Source organism: the organism of the source record quoted next, unplaced genomic scaffold (genome assembly GCF_019419815.1).
Source record: "Pyrus x bretschneideri cultivar Hongxiangsu unplaced genomic scaffold, Pyrus_bretschneideri_v1 Contig27, whole genome shotgun sequence".
NCBI lineage: Eukaryota > Viridiplantae > Streptophyta > Magnoliopsida > Rosales > Rosaceae > Pyrus > Pyrus x bretschneideri.
In genome coordinates, this window is record NW_025999579.1 from 1,521,454 (window position 1) to 1,536,506 (window position 15,053).

At 36.2% G+C, this 15,053-nt stretch overlaps 1 protein-coding gene and 1 pseudogene across 1 annotated transcript; one reads left to right on the plus strand and one right to left on the minus strand.

Annotated features, from left to right (window-relative positions):
- Positions 1-812: 812 nt before the first annotated feature.
- Positions 813-11,765, minus strand: LOC125478963 (annotated as a pseudogene).
- A 144-nt stretch (positions 11,766-11,909) lies between these two features.
- Positions 11,910-13,996, plus strand: LOC103929714 (cytochrome P450 CYP736A12). The gene is made up of 2 exons (XM_048587512.1): positions 11,910-12,665; positions 12,941-13,996. Exons 1-2 carry the CDS (start codon positions 11,937-11,939, stop codon positions 13,781-13,783), a joined length of 1,572 nt encoding a protein of 523 aa, XP_048443469.1. The 5' UTR covers positions 11,910-11,936; the 3' UTR covers positions 13,784-13,996.
- Positions 13,997-15,053: the final 1,057 nt, after the last annotated feature.

The window sequence follows — 15,053 nt, forward strand, 5'->3', positions numbered from 1 at the left end:
TTATGACGTGTCGTGTGTGGATTTGGAGGAGTGTAGGGACCATGTGAACTTTACGGTGTTATGCAGCCACAGAAACACGAATTAGAAGAAATGAATACGTCTTGCCGACCACATATGAGTAGGAAAAATTAAACGAAAATTATTTATGTAATTAAATGGGTTATATGATCGATCACGGTTGGTGCTTTCTTACAAGGAAGAATTTGTTTTAAGTGTAAAGTAATAAATGTTGGATATGAGCCTGGTTTGGTTGGATTCGGTTTTAACGAAAACCCAATTCTTTTTTTATTTGCAATTTTTCAAATTTATTGGCAATATTGCTAACATATTTAGATCAATCACTTCATCATTCATTGCTAAATTTATCGGTGTAGATATTTTTAGAGGTTCAATACTAAAAATTTCACATGATCAATGAAAAAGAAGAACGTGAGCACGAGGATGATCCAACAAACCAGCACATGCATAGCTAAGAATTCAAGTCAGTTAATATTTTTATCCTTATTCTCTATCGCGTTATCAATTACAACTAATCAAGTATTAATTTGAATAACATATTGTATGTTACTTATGTTACTTCCGTTTTGTGTTAAACTATTTAAAATAAAATTACTCCAATAATATGGCTCCGTTGGGGTCGTGCTCGAACTGAAAGAAGTCGTTCTTTGACCATGAACAGTTAAAAGCCTATAAGAAATCAGGGGAACTAAGATACACACATTACTAAAGCTATACATTAATCATATTAATTAGTTTAATTCGATCTAACGATGAATTATTGACAGGTGAACACTCTAGCTTCATGTTCCGTTTTACTTGCTATTCACGCAATCAAACGCGGTTCTACAAGCGCGAAGAATATTAAGTGTCCAGATGCATAGTAATGGTATGCCAACAAGTTTCCTTCTCTGAAGCTTGGAAAATGCTGTTCTGCTTGATGATGCAGCAGTTTCTTTCTTTTCTTCATTTGTGCCCAGTTCGAAGACGAACTCTGAAACCAAGGCCAAGTGATCGCTTCCCACTTTCTGTATAGAAGTATGAGAAGAGAATAGGGGTGGGTTCGGTTCCGTTCGGTTTTTCATTCGGTTTTTTTCGGTTTAGATTTTTTTTCCGGTTCGGTTTCAATCTGGTGAGGTTTTTCCCTTGAAAATTGTGTTTTTAATATTTAAATTTGGATATTGGTAAACTAGCCCAAAAGACCCAACAAATAGTAAAGCCAGAAAACCTAGGCTTCCACTACAGCACCCGTTGCCGAGCATCCCTACTTGCACAAACCCTCGCCACCAACCAACCGATATCTCGCCAATTGCAACATCCAGCCATGAGCACCTGTCCGAACATAGCCAAACAGACGAGAACCAAGGGTTTAATAAAGAGTAAAGATCCAAAAACCAAAGATCTTTACCACATAGGGCTCCACAAAGACAAATCCAAGAACAACATCAGCCAATTTTCCTTCAAAATTCACAAACCAACAATCCAAACAAACATCAACAACATTTTTTAGATGATCAAAAAACACAACAACAAAAAGAAAGATTGATTAAACAATTATATGAAAATCCAAACGGAAGCTTTCTCGATCGATATGCATAATTCACCTATTGAACCACCTCCGAGTGGCTTTTCCGTGGTTTACAAGAGTGTGAATGTAAAAGATAAAATAAATTTACAAATTTGCAGAGGATAATGATTCCGAACCCAATCATTCAATCACAAATTAACAACTTTACAAGATTGGGAACAAAATCGATGAAATTGATACAGCAAGAGCACCGTTTTCGAACTTGAACTTCTTGAACCTGGCATCGCGGCAGTGACCGACCTGAAAATGATGAACGGATTGCTGCAAATCCTTGTATAAATCGTTTATAGTTGCAGACATTCAAGCATTCAATGAAGAAATCATGGAGGTGCAACAATTCGATTGTGGGAGAGAGAGAGGTTGGGAAGTCAGAACAAAGAGGAGATGAAATGGCAGTAAATGAGACGGATAGGGTTTTGTGTTTAGAAATCTTATAAAGACTTAAAGTTCCAAAACTAGTATAAATATTTTAATACAATTATAGCAACGCAAAGCTTGTTGTCAAGTTGGCTGAAGCAAACACTCTCAACTAGGAGGTAAGGGGTTCGAAACATTTGCCCTCTAGATTTTGAGTATTTGTATATGATTTATATTAAATAATTAAAAATAAATCGGATCGGGTCGGTCCAGTTTCTGGACCACAAAAACTGAAACCAAACCAACCTATTTCAGTTCGGTTCGGTTTTTTTCGGCTTTGGTTCTGTGTTCGGCTTGGTTTTTTTCGATTTTTGATTTTTTGAACCCACCCCTAGAAGAGAGAATCAGATTTGAAGATAACATTATATACATTTATTCGAAACAGCTAGCCCATCATTGCCTTTTGTTACGCGGACTAGGAGTAAAATCCAAAAACTTGCAGACTTCTTCTTAAGATCTTACTGCAAACTACACCTATGCCCGTTAGAAAGAATCACACACACGCACACGCACACGCAGACACACACAGAATCTCCATCAACCCCACAAATGCATGTATATGTCACTCTAACCATTGAGAGCCTTCGTAAAGTTTTCCCTCAAATGCATCCAGTAGCAGAATCAAAAGTTGTCCTACCTTGCAAGGGAGGCTACCATCCTCTGGAGAACATCAACTGGAACGGTGTCTATAATTCTAGTGGGCACAAGACCATTGGAGTACCTATACGAAACAAGAATTTCATATGATTCATCGGCATAGTCATTGTCATAACGAACTCCACCGCGCGACATTACAATTGATATTACAGAATTTAAGAAAAGCAATTTACCATAAGTAGTCACCGGTTCCAAAAAGTAGGAAGTAGCTACAGATTCACCATTGGGATTCCCTGTTCTTGTAGAACCCTGAAATTATGATATATTGTACTAACCTAATAAAAACTTACTGCATAAGAAACTGGAGTATTAAACATTCAGGTGGTAACGGAATAAAAATTTGTGCCTGCACCACCGTTGCACCGTGGCAGAGGAACTGTTAAGCTTCAGGGATGCACAACTAAATAGCTATCGGCATCTCCGGTTACAGCTCTAACTCCTTTATCTGTCCAGCAGTGCTTCAGCAATCTGAAATAAGAACGTTTAGGGCAACATAAGACATCCCGCCTTAGTCATCTTGTTTGTAGCAAATGGCCTGAATATACTCACCCAAATTATCTAAGATGTCTTATGGTTTCGTAGTCGTTAAGAATGTGTTAAAAATGAGTCCCACATTGATGGGAGGAAGGACCTTGCATGGGCTTATAAGAGGTTGTGCTACTCCTCATATTGCCAATTGGATTTATGGTGGAACCTCAATTTCATCATGGTATCAAAGCGGGCTGTCTTCGTGTGAAGCCAAAAGGCCACACACGCTCCACGTCACCCAGTTGTTGTCCACGTGTAGGCTTGAAAATCGGCCACATATGCGAGGGCGTGTTGAGAGTTGTCCCACCTCAGTGAGGGACAAGGTTTGCTATGTGCTTAAATGGTCTTCAGCTACTCCTCATATAGCCAATTGGTTTTATGGTGTAACCTCAATTTCATAATGAGTTGTCCCACATCGGTGAGAGAGAATGTTTGCTATGTGCTTATATGGTCTTAAGCTACTCCTCATATCACCAATTGGTTATATGGTGGAACCTCAACTTTCTTCATGGTACGTATCTGAGTAGGTTGTCCCACGTGTGAAGCCAAACAGCTACACACACTCTACGTCACCCCATTATGTTGTCAACATGTTAGGCTTGAAAATTCTCCCCCTCCCGGTGAGGGGGTGTGTTAAAAATGAGCCCCACATTGATAGGATGAAGGACCTTGCATGGGCTTATAAGAGGTTGGGCTACTCCCCATATTGCCAATTGGTTTTATAGTGGAACCTCAATTTCATCAGAATGTACGCACGTCCATATTAGAAACTAAATAAAAACAAAATCGAAAACATGTATCTGCGTTAACATGTACGAGACATACCCGTTGTTGAATATTTTAATAATATATTAATATATTCATGTGGAAGAAGTTGGGTATTTGTCCAACAATTACTCATCATCAGATTAAAGCAATGTGGCTTTTCCAACTTTGCTAAAAGACATGATCCATGTCTGACTAGTGCATAGTTTACTAACAGACATAACCTTTCGTAATTGATGCTTTGCATCAGACATGCGTAATTGGCATATTGCTGTAATATTAATTCAGTTGTATCCCATGGTGAGAAGGCATACCTAAAATCAAAAGATGTATCCCATGCCGAGAAGGCATATCCAAAACCAAAGGATATGTCTAACGGGTGCAATCCCCCTTATATATTGGTAAATTGGTAGACGATAAATTCATTCAGAAATTTGTTGTTTACACAATTTCCTTGCTCTCTCTTCTCTCTCCATCATATTCATACAATATCTTTTTAGTTATTTTTAAGGAAATATAACTCGGTTTTGCTAATCGAATATTCCATACTTTGTTGTATCTTGGAAGTGATTTGCCAAGAACCCTTTAGCAAACTCATTTGAGTGGGGGAAAATAACACTTTAAGGAAACGATTCAACAATCTTAAAGTGTCATTTTCGTCATACAGAACAAGTCTGATAACATGGCTTTGAAGATTATCAATCAAGATGTCTACAAGTTAGACAAATTTGATGGATCAAACTTCACCCAATGGAAGGACAAGATGCGTTTCATGCTTGCTGTTCTAAATGTCATATATGTGTTGGACCTGAAATTGCTGTCTATTCATGAACCAAGTGACAAAGACACAGACAAAATAATTGTTGATAGAAAGAAGTATGAAGAAGATGAATTGGTACGTAGAGGACATATCTTGGGCACATTAGCTGATCGCTTATATGACTTGTACGCTCACATTCAATCTCCAAAGAAAATTTGGGAAGCACTTGAACACAAATACACAATGGAGAAATGAGGTACTGGTGAATTTTTAATGTTTAAATATTATGAGTTCACTATGTTTGATAACAAATCCATCTTAGACCAAGTTCATGAATTATTAGTCTTGGTTTCAAAATTTCGTGAACTTAAAATAGTTATTCCGGATCCTATGATTGTGGGGCTATTATGGCAAATTTACCCCAAACATGGAATAACTATAGAAAGAAACTTCTACACATGGTGGAAGATATTAGTTTGGAGGATTTGCAAAAGGCTATTCAAATTGAAGGGGAAACTCGAAATTGTGATAAGAATTTTGCAAATCAAGATTCCTCTAAAATTCACATTGTCGAAGGAAACAAATACAAAAAGAACTTCAAAGTCAAAATTGATAAAGGAAAGTTTAAGAAGACCAATTCCAACAACAATTAAAAGAATGCAAATGGTGTCTGCTACCATTGTCGAAGGAAAGACCATTACATTCGTGATTGTAGACACAGAAAAGTGAGTGAAGAATATACCAATAAGACCAATAGCACATATAGGGTGGAAAACTGTAGACTTGATAACATTATTACAATGGTATCAATGATGCATATTGGCATGATTGCTAAACTGAATATGGTAGCGGCAATAAAATCATCCGATTGGTGGCTCAACTCAGGGCTACTATACATATGTGCAATGACAAGACACAATTCAAGACATTTGAAGCATCAGCGGACAATCAAGAGGTTCTAACGGGGAATCATAATTCCGCCAAAGTTCTAGGAAAAGGAATCATTGAACTTCAGTTCACTTCTAGGAAGAAATTGACATTGCTTAATGTACTACATGTTCCAAAAATTAGAAAGACTCTTGTGTCTGCAAATTTATTATATAAGGACGGTATAAAGACTGTTCTAGAGTTCGACAAGTTAATAATGTCGAAAAATGGGATGTTTATTGGAAATGGGTATTCTTGTGATGGGAAAATGGGATGTTTATTGGAAATGAGTATTTTGTGATGGGATTTTCAAACAAAGTATTAATAATAAAGTCAATTCTTCTGCTTATATTGTTGAATCTTCCTCTCATTTATGGCATATATGTTTAGTACATGTAAAGTTTGGATCTTTAAAATACATGCACACACTTGGTTTAATTGCTTGTAATGATGATTATAATAATAAATGTGAAACATGTATTTAAGTAAAAATGACTAAGAAACCTTTTCCAACTACTGAAAGAAATAAAAATTTATTAGACTTAATACATTCTGACATATGTGAATTTAATGGTGTGGAAAAAGATATTTTATCACATTTATAGATGATTGTTCTAAGTTCACCTATGATTATTTATTGTCTAATAAAGATGAATTTTTTGAGTGTTTTAAGCGCTATAAGGCTGAAGTTGAAAACCAAAAGGGAAGGAAAATTAAATGTATTCGTAGTGATAGAGGTGATGAATATTTTTCACATGAACTCGATATTTTTTCTGAAGAGCATGATCTTGTACATCAAATAACTGCACCCTATACACCACAACAAAATTGTTTGGCAGAAAGAAAATAGGACACTCACTGAGATGATTAATTCTATGATGATTAATGCTAATACTCCTAAATATTTATGGGGTAAAGTATTATTTACTGCATGCCATATCCACAATACAATTACATCTACGAAGACACATGTGTCACCATATGAAATTTGGAAAGGAAGAAAACCAAATTTGTCATATTTGAGAGTATGAGGTTGTGTAGCTTTTTATAAGGCACTCCACCCTAGGAGATCCAAGTTGGGTCCAAGAGGAATTAATAGCATATTTGTAGGATATGCAAAAAATTCAAAAGCATATAGGTTGCTTAATTTAGACTCAAACACAATAGTTGAGTCTAGAGATATCGAATTTATAGAAAATAAATTCTATAATGACTACTCAATGTCCAGAAAAGAGAATGATCAAACACCTTTCTCTAATCTGCCTGCTAGTTCTTCTCAAGGTGAGAAAAGAAAATAATCTGAAACTGTTAATAAACCAAGGAAAAGCCAAAGAGTAAGAAAATAAAAGACTCTAGGCCTAGATTTCATTTCATCTCAATCTGTTGTATTTTTGTTGAATGTTGAAGATGATCCTAAAATTCTAAGCGAAGTAATGACTTCAAGAGATGCAGCATTTTGGAAAGAGGCTATAGATGATGAATTTGAATCATTAATATCTAATTAGAAATGGGTTTTAGTAGACTTGCCTCAAGGATCAAAAGCAATAGGTTGTAAGTGGGTGTTTTGAAGAAAATACAACACAGACGGGTCTATTCAAACATTTAAAGCCAGGCTAGTTGTCAAGGGTTTTAAGCAGAAAAAAGAAATAGACTATTTGGATACATATGCACTAGTAGCTAGGGTCACATCAATTAGAATATTCTTTGCATTCGCATCTTTATATAATTTGCATGTTCATCAAATGGATGTGAAAACAACATTTTTAAATGGTGATTTGGATGAAGAAGTCTACATGGAACAACCATAAAGGTTTGTTCTTCTTGGGAATGAAAAAAAAGTTCGTAAATTAGCAAAGTTGTTATATGGATTTAAGCAAGCACCAAAACAATGACATGAAAAGTTTGATTTTGTCATTTTATCATATGGATTTAAGACATAACAGTGCTGATAAATGCATATACTTTAAATTCACAAGTGATTATGGTGTTGTTATATGTTTATACGTCTATGACTTGCTAATTTTTGGTATAAATATGAAAGGTGTATCTGAAACTAAAGAGTATCTAATTCAAAATTCAAGATGAAGGACTTGAATAAAGTAGATACTATATATCTAGGGAATTAAAGTAAAGAATCATAATAGGGGTTATGCTTTGTGTCAGTCACATTATATACAAAAATTGCTTCTTTAAGCATCTACAAATAAAAGAAGCAAATACCCCTTATGACCCTAGTGAGACTTTACGTAATAATTCTGGCAAGTCTGTTGCACAGATTGAGTATGCTAGTGTAGTCGAATGTTTAATGTATGCTATGCATTGTACCAAGCCGGATATCGTATTCACAGTAAGCAAAACTTTCTAGATACACTAGTCATCCATCTAGGTACTGCTCATTGGAAAACAATAAATAGAATTTTTGGTTATCTTAAAAGAACAATTAACCTCAGTTTAACTTAATCTAAGTTTTCAGCAATACTTGAAGGATATTCAGATACAAGTTCGATAACAAGTACTAATGATATCAGGGTGGATTTTTACAATTGCTAAAGGAGCAATTTCTTGGGCTTCGAAGAAGCAAACATGTATAGAACATTCAATTATGGAGTTTGAATTTATAGCATTAGCGGCAGCAAGTAAAGAAGCGGAATGAATTATAAATTTGTTATTGGAAATAGAGTTGTGGTCACAACCAATGTCATCCATTTCTTTATATTGTGATAGTGAGGCTACTTTGTCTAGAGCATACAATAAGGTATACAATGGAAAGTCTAGACTTATTAGCTTGAGACATGAATATGTCAAGCAATTAATAACTGATGGGGTTATTAATATTATTTATGTTAAATCAAGTAATAACTTGGCGGATCCATTAATGAAAGCACTTTCAAGAGCTTTGGTAGTTAGTACATTTAGCGGAATGGAGCTAAAACCCTTTACTAAAAATTAGCCACCAATAATGATAACCCGACTTTGTCTAGAACATCACTAGTTTAAGAGTTTAATGGGTAGTAACAAGTTATTGATAAGTGGTTGTAAAAGCATTGAAAATTAATACATAGCTTATTCCAAGATGATTAGTGCAAAACTGCTACGTTAGGAGGATGAGTTTTATCTTAATGAAGTTATTTGTAGTTACGTCTATAGTAGTAGGGACATGGGAAGGAACCTCACCTACATGAACATAAGAAGTGATGCCGCTTCTACCAAGAGTTGGGTTTTCTCTTGTAAATGTTCATGAAACTAGGATGAAGCACAAGGCCATAATAGTGCTTAATTGGTTCAGAAATTTCTTTAAGGAAATGAGACATAGTCATGTATGTAGTGATTCTGGTTTTAACATAAAAATAGTTGGTTTAAACTTAGGTCACTATCGCATTCGTTATAACTTTGAATTACTTACACTAATTAAAGGTTTAATTCGAAAGACACATTTATTGTATGTATCATATTAAAGCAATGTGGCTTTTCCAACTTTGCTAAAAGACATGATCCATGTCTGATTAGTGCATAGTTTACTAACAGACATAACCTTTGGTAATTGATGCTTTGCATTAGACATGCGTATTGGGCATATTACTGTAATTCAGTTGTATCTCATGGTAAGAAGGCATACCCAAAACCAAAGGCCGTATCTCATGCCGAGAAGGCATATCCAAAATCAAATGATATGTCTAACAGATGCAATCTCTCTTATATATTGGTAAATTGGTAGAAGAGAAATTCATTCAGAAATTTGTTGTTTACACAATTTCCTTGCTCTCTATTCTCTCTCCATTACATTCATACAATTTCTTTCTAGTTATTTCTAAGGGAATATAATTCGGTTTTGCTAATTGAATATTCTATATTTTGTTGTATTGGGAAATGATTTGCCAAGAACTTTTTCGCAAACTCATTTGATTGGGGGCAAATAACATTTTAAGGAAACGATTCAAGTCGTACCTCAAAATCATCTTTCAATTTAGTCTCTATATTTCTACATTTACTCAACACCCGTCTACCAACGTAAGTGGACTGCTAACTTCTTGTTTGGCACCTAAGATTTGAGCAGGATGACAATCTCTCTACCCAGATAACTCTCTTCTGTCATATAACATGATCTTCAGTTGTAAAAAAAACCAGACAGATTTCAAAAAGCATGTTGGATGTATCGCGTCCTATTGGAAGTTCAAATAAAAACGTTATTTCAATTTTGTGTGCTGCTAGCTTTTTTTTTTTTTACTCATGCTTCCTACACTTACCAAAATTAAATGCTTCTTTTGAGCAAGCCGAAAATGTGGTTGACCGAAAATGTGGTTGCAACCACTGGAGTAATGCAGTGTGTGTGTGTGCAAAAGTCTAAAGCTACTGCATGTGCTTTTAAGGAGAAGGATTCTCTCCCTTTCTAATCTTTTTTCCTTTCCCTCTCCTCCTTTTTAAACGGTTACAGTTTGGTCACGTCAACATTTTATATTAATTTTTTTATAGAGACAGTAAGACAAAAAGTAATATGTGAAAGAAGGGGAGGGAAATGAGCAAGAATAAGATGAGAGAAAATCCTACTCTGTGTTTTTAAGGGGTGTCCCTTTTGAACTTCGTCATTTAGTTTGCATGTTATGTCTTGTTTTGTATTGTTTATTAAAAACCGCTCGTGTGGTTCTTTCTTTTCTGCACATACAAGTCAGTCTTCCCCGTAAGGCTTTAGGGGTCTAATCCCATTCTATCTACAAAGAATCAGTTTGTAAACTCCTTTAATATATCAAAGTATTGTCATCTTATAAGCTTGCTGCTTCCTTTCTCTTTTATCTTTTCTGTCCAGTTTCAAGTGAGACGTGTGATAGAGTACGTAAAATTATCGCCCACATATTTACTAAGTTAGTTGACTTTCAACACCAACACGTCCATTAGTATCCGCGTGACCAAAAATTATTAGAGTATGATTCTCTACCTTCTTAATCTTTTTATCTTTTTATGTTCTTTTATTTAAACGATCATGGTTAAGTTACGTTAATATTTTATATTAATTTTTTTATAGAGATAATAAGATAAAAAGTAATAGATGAAAAAAGAGAATGAAAAATGATGAGAATAAGAAAGTAGGGAATCCTTTTCAAAAATTATTATCCAAGCGGACAGCATCAGCAAGTCACGTCAGATTTGACAATAACTTTTTGCACTCTTTCAACAAGCAGGAAGTAACATTTTATATTAATTTTTTTATAAAAATAATAAGATAAAAAGTAATATATGAGAAAAAAGAATAAAAGAGGATGAGAATAAGAAAGTAGGGAATCCTTTTTAAAAATTATTATCCAAGCAGACAGCATCAACAAGTCACGTCAGATTTGACAAGAACTTTTTGCACTCTTTCAATGAGCAGGGAAGTAACTCAACTTAATTTGTCACTGTTAAAGTACGTAAAGTAAATGGCGTTCAAAAAAAAAAAGTACGTAGAGTAAATAATGACAATGAACTCTGGGGCTTAAGGATACCAAACCTGAGGAGTGCTGTTGAAACCGCCACAAAGGACAACAGGGGCATTACCCCATCTCTCCGAGAGGATTTTCGCCCTCGATATGAGAAGATGTATAAACCTTGTTCATCAGTGTCAGGGAACAGACATTTTGCTTTATGCACCAGGAAATGAACATGAATGTAAAAGATGGTGCCTGGCCTAATTTTACTTCCCCTCGGGTTGGGTTATAAACGACGTGGATGTTACCGATCAGTAACTTTCTTGATTTTGCTTTTTGCATCTCAACTGTCTCTGCTTGACGGGGTTGTACCACGGGCGACTAGTGTCAAACGAGTAGACGACGATGATGAGGAGAAGAAGGAGTCTTTGGGAGCGGTAGTGCAGAAAGAGCCTGTGGCCTTGCAGATAAAGGAGGAGGAGGGGCTGGCGGTGGCGGTAGTTGGTAAGGTTGTTGCGACGAACAAATGGCCCCCATAGAGCCAAGAGGAAGCATCGCACCGCATCGTAGAGGATGAGGTGGTGTTGCGCGGACGTGTGAGTGTCTTACGATTTAAAGGGATATTTGAATTGGATTTGCCTATCTTCTTAACTTCTTGACTTTTCGACTTCCAAATCCCTATTGCTTATGAAAACTGTGGCGCCACTGTAATTATCTTATGGGCTGGTTTTACAGGAAAATGAATTAAACACACTTAATTGGTTATTTTCTAGTTACATCTAATACACCTAATCACATCAACTCCCTTAAGTCAAGGGAAGATAGCTGGAAGAGAAAAAAGAGAAACCGGACAAAGGTTAGGTTACACATTACACTTCTATAAAACACCTCCTTTGAGTTCATGAGCAAATGCCCCATTTCTCTCACACAGAAAGCCAGAATGCTTCCTTCAGCAATATTCATCCTCCTACTCTTCCTTACCTTCCTTTGGTATCTCATCCACATCCTGACCACTGCTTTCCAGAGGCCAAAACACCGAAAGCAACTGCCAGGGCCTTGGGCACTACCAATAATAGGTAACTTTCATATGCTAGGCAACCACCCACACCACAGCCTCCAACACTTAGCCAAAAAATATGGCCCCATAATGTCCATTCGCCTCGGCTTGGTACCCACCATAGTGGTCTCATCTCCTCAAGCTGCAGAGTTGTTCCTTAAAACCCATGACACCGTCTTTTCTAGCCGCCCCAAACTCCAAGCCTCTGAGTACATATCGTATGGTGCAAAGGGTATTGCCTTTACTGAATATGGTCCATACTGGCGCCATGTTAGGAAGCTTTGCACAATGCAGCTTCTTTGTCCGTCAAAAATTGAGGATTTTGCTCCGTTAAGAAGGGAGGAGGTGGGGTTGTTGGTGCAGTCGCTAAAGAAAGCCGCGGAGGCAGGTGAGGTGGTGAATCTTAGTGAAAAGGTCGGTGAGCTTGTTGAGGACATAACATATAGAATGGTATTGGGGAGTAAAAGTGATGATATGTTTGATATCAAGACAATTATTAGGGAAGTCATGTCCGTGCTAGCTTTATTCAATATTGGCGATTATGTGCCTTTCCTCAGGCCACTGGATATTCAGGTACGCAACATGCTGTGCATAGTCGTCTCTGACGTAGTTTATGCAGCATTACACTATTTGATAATCATTTAATTTTGTGTTTTTAGTTATCCACATTTTTGTTCGATATATTTTATGTATACTCTTCCCATAAATCCCTCCCACCACCATTCTCCCCACATTATTTTTTCCCCTTCTCTATCTTAAAAAAACACCCTAAAACCCAAAATTATATGATTATCAAATAGGTCTTAAGATTACTTATCATGCATATATTAACCTTTTCTTCTTCTTAGGGATTGACCAAACGCAATAAGAGAATTAGCAAGATGGTCGACCAACTTTTTGAAAAGATAATATGGGAACATGAACAAGTTTCTAAGAGTGAGCAAGTACAAGGCCATCATCATCACAAGGACTTTGTTGACGTGCTGCTTTCATTAATACACCAGCCATTAAATCCCAACGATGAGCAAGGCTACAGGATTGAACGAACAGATGTGAAAGCCATCTTACTTGACATGATTACGGGTTCCTTTGACACTTCAGCTACCGCAATTGTTTGGAACCTTGCCGAACTGTTGAGGCACCCGAGGGTGATGAAACATCTCCAAGAAGAGCTCCAACGTGTGATCGGAACAGACCGAATGGTGGAAGAGAGCGATCTGCAAAAGTTGAGTTACTTGAATGCGGTGATCAAGGAGAGCTTTAGGCTACACCCAATTGCACCATTTTTAGTTCCTCGGGAATCCATGCAGGACGTTACGGTCGATGGATATTACATACCTAAGAAATCGAAAATTCTAATAAACACTTGCGCTATTGGAAGAGATCCTAACGTTTGGTCAGATAATGCGGGAAAATTTTACCCTGAAAGGTTTATAAATAGCAATGTTGATCTTCGGGGGCATGACTTCCAGCTTCTACCATTTGGATCTGGCAGAAGAGGTTGCCCTGGTATGCAATTAGGGTTAACCACAGTTCGGCTGGCTCTGGCAAACATTGTCCACTGCTTTAACTGGGACCTTCCAAGTGGCCTCCTACCTCAAGACTTGGACATGACTGAGACGTTCGGCTCGGTGCCGACAAAAGCCCAACACTTGTTCGCCATGCCGACCTACCGCCTGGAGACGAAATAGACGTTTATCCGTTTTCTATCATTATACTAAATGCCGTAAGAAATTATATCAGGTCGGGTGGCTTGAATAAATGTACGTGTCTTACATGTCATGCATGGTGAGACTTCTATTGTAACTATATCTTAATGTGCTGAGAACACGGCTTTCTATTATAGATTTGTAACCATAAATAAACACTTATTTCTAATCTAAATAACTTTAAGCTTTTATTTATAATAGAAAAATGAGGAATTCACGAAGAAAAGTGAGGGAAAATTCGTCAACATTATCCGACTAAACAATTATTTCAATTTTCCGACATTATCCGACTAAACAATTATCAGAGACTTTCACAATTAGATTAGTTACACATATATGTTGCTGACAGTTCAGAATCAAAATGTAGTGTCCACGAATTGTAATTTGAAGATGTTTTTATATTGGTACCATCAAATCCACCCAATTAAGCTATCAACATTATACTTGCGTACACTGCTACAACTCACCAGCATCCTCTTCAAAATTGATTCTCTGCATATACTAATTAAATGAAGTATCCATTTTTTACCCCAACTATTAACTAAAGTGGGGGCATTGCCCCAACTACGAGCTATAGTGGTGTTGGAGAACAATCCAGAAATAAATAAAAATAACAGAATTTGAAATACTAAATTCTTTATTAATGAAAAATACTTGCTATACATAATGAAATAACATAAATAATACAAGAATTAAATGATACTAAGTTGATTTAATCACAGATAGAGGCTAGCGCTTAAGCTATGTCATTCGAACAATATTTCCGTCCCACTCTTGTGCTTGTGGTTCTACAATGTATGCTCAACCAGGATACAACTATCTAATTCTATAACCTGCACTGGATTATAGCTAGAATTATGGAGAATTGTTTTGTGTGTTTACTCTCTGGAAATTTTGTACGGAAGAGAAGGAGGAAGAAAAGATGAAAATACTGGAAACTGAGACTATGAATATATAGGTTGTTTCACACCCCTTCAAATACCTGTTGAACGTATTTGAAAATGCACAATTCTTTCTAAGAGCTGTGTCTCTTAATCAAAACAATTTTTAATTAATATGTTAATTAAAAACTTAATCCGAAATTAAAATTAATGAACTCTGATTAATTTTGACTTCCAAGGACCCAAGTGCCCGAATTGATTAATTAATATTAATTGTATTAGGATATATTATACAAGCCTAATCCACACAACCATAAGGCCCAAACCTTCAATCCATTTCCAAATGGTCCAAATCCTAATTAATAGAATAA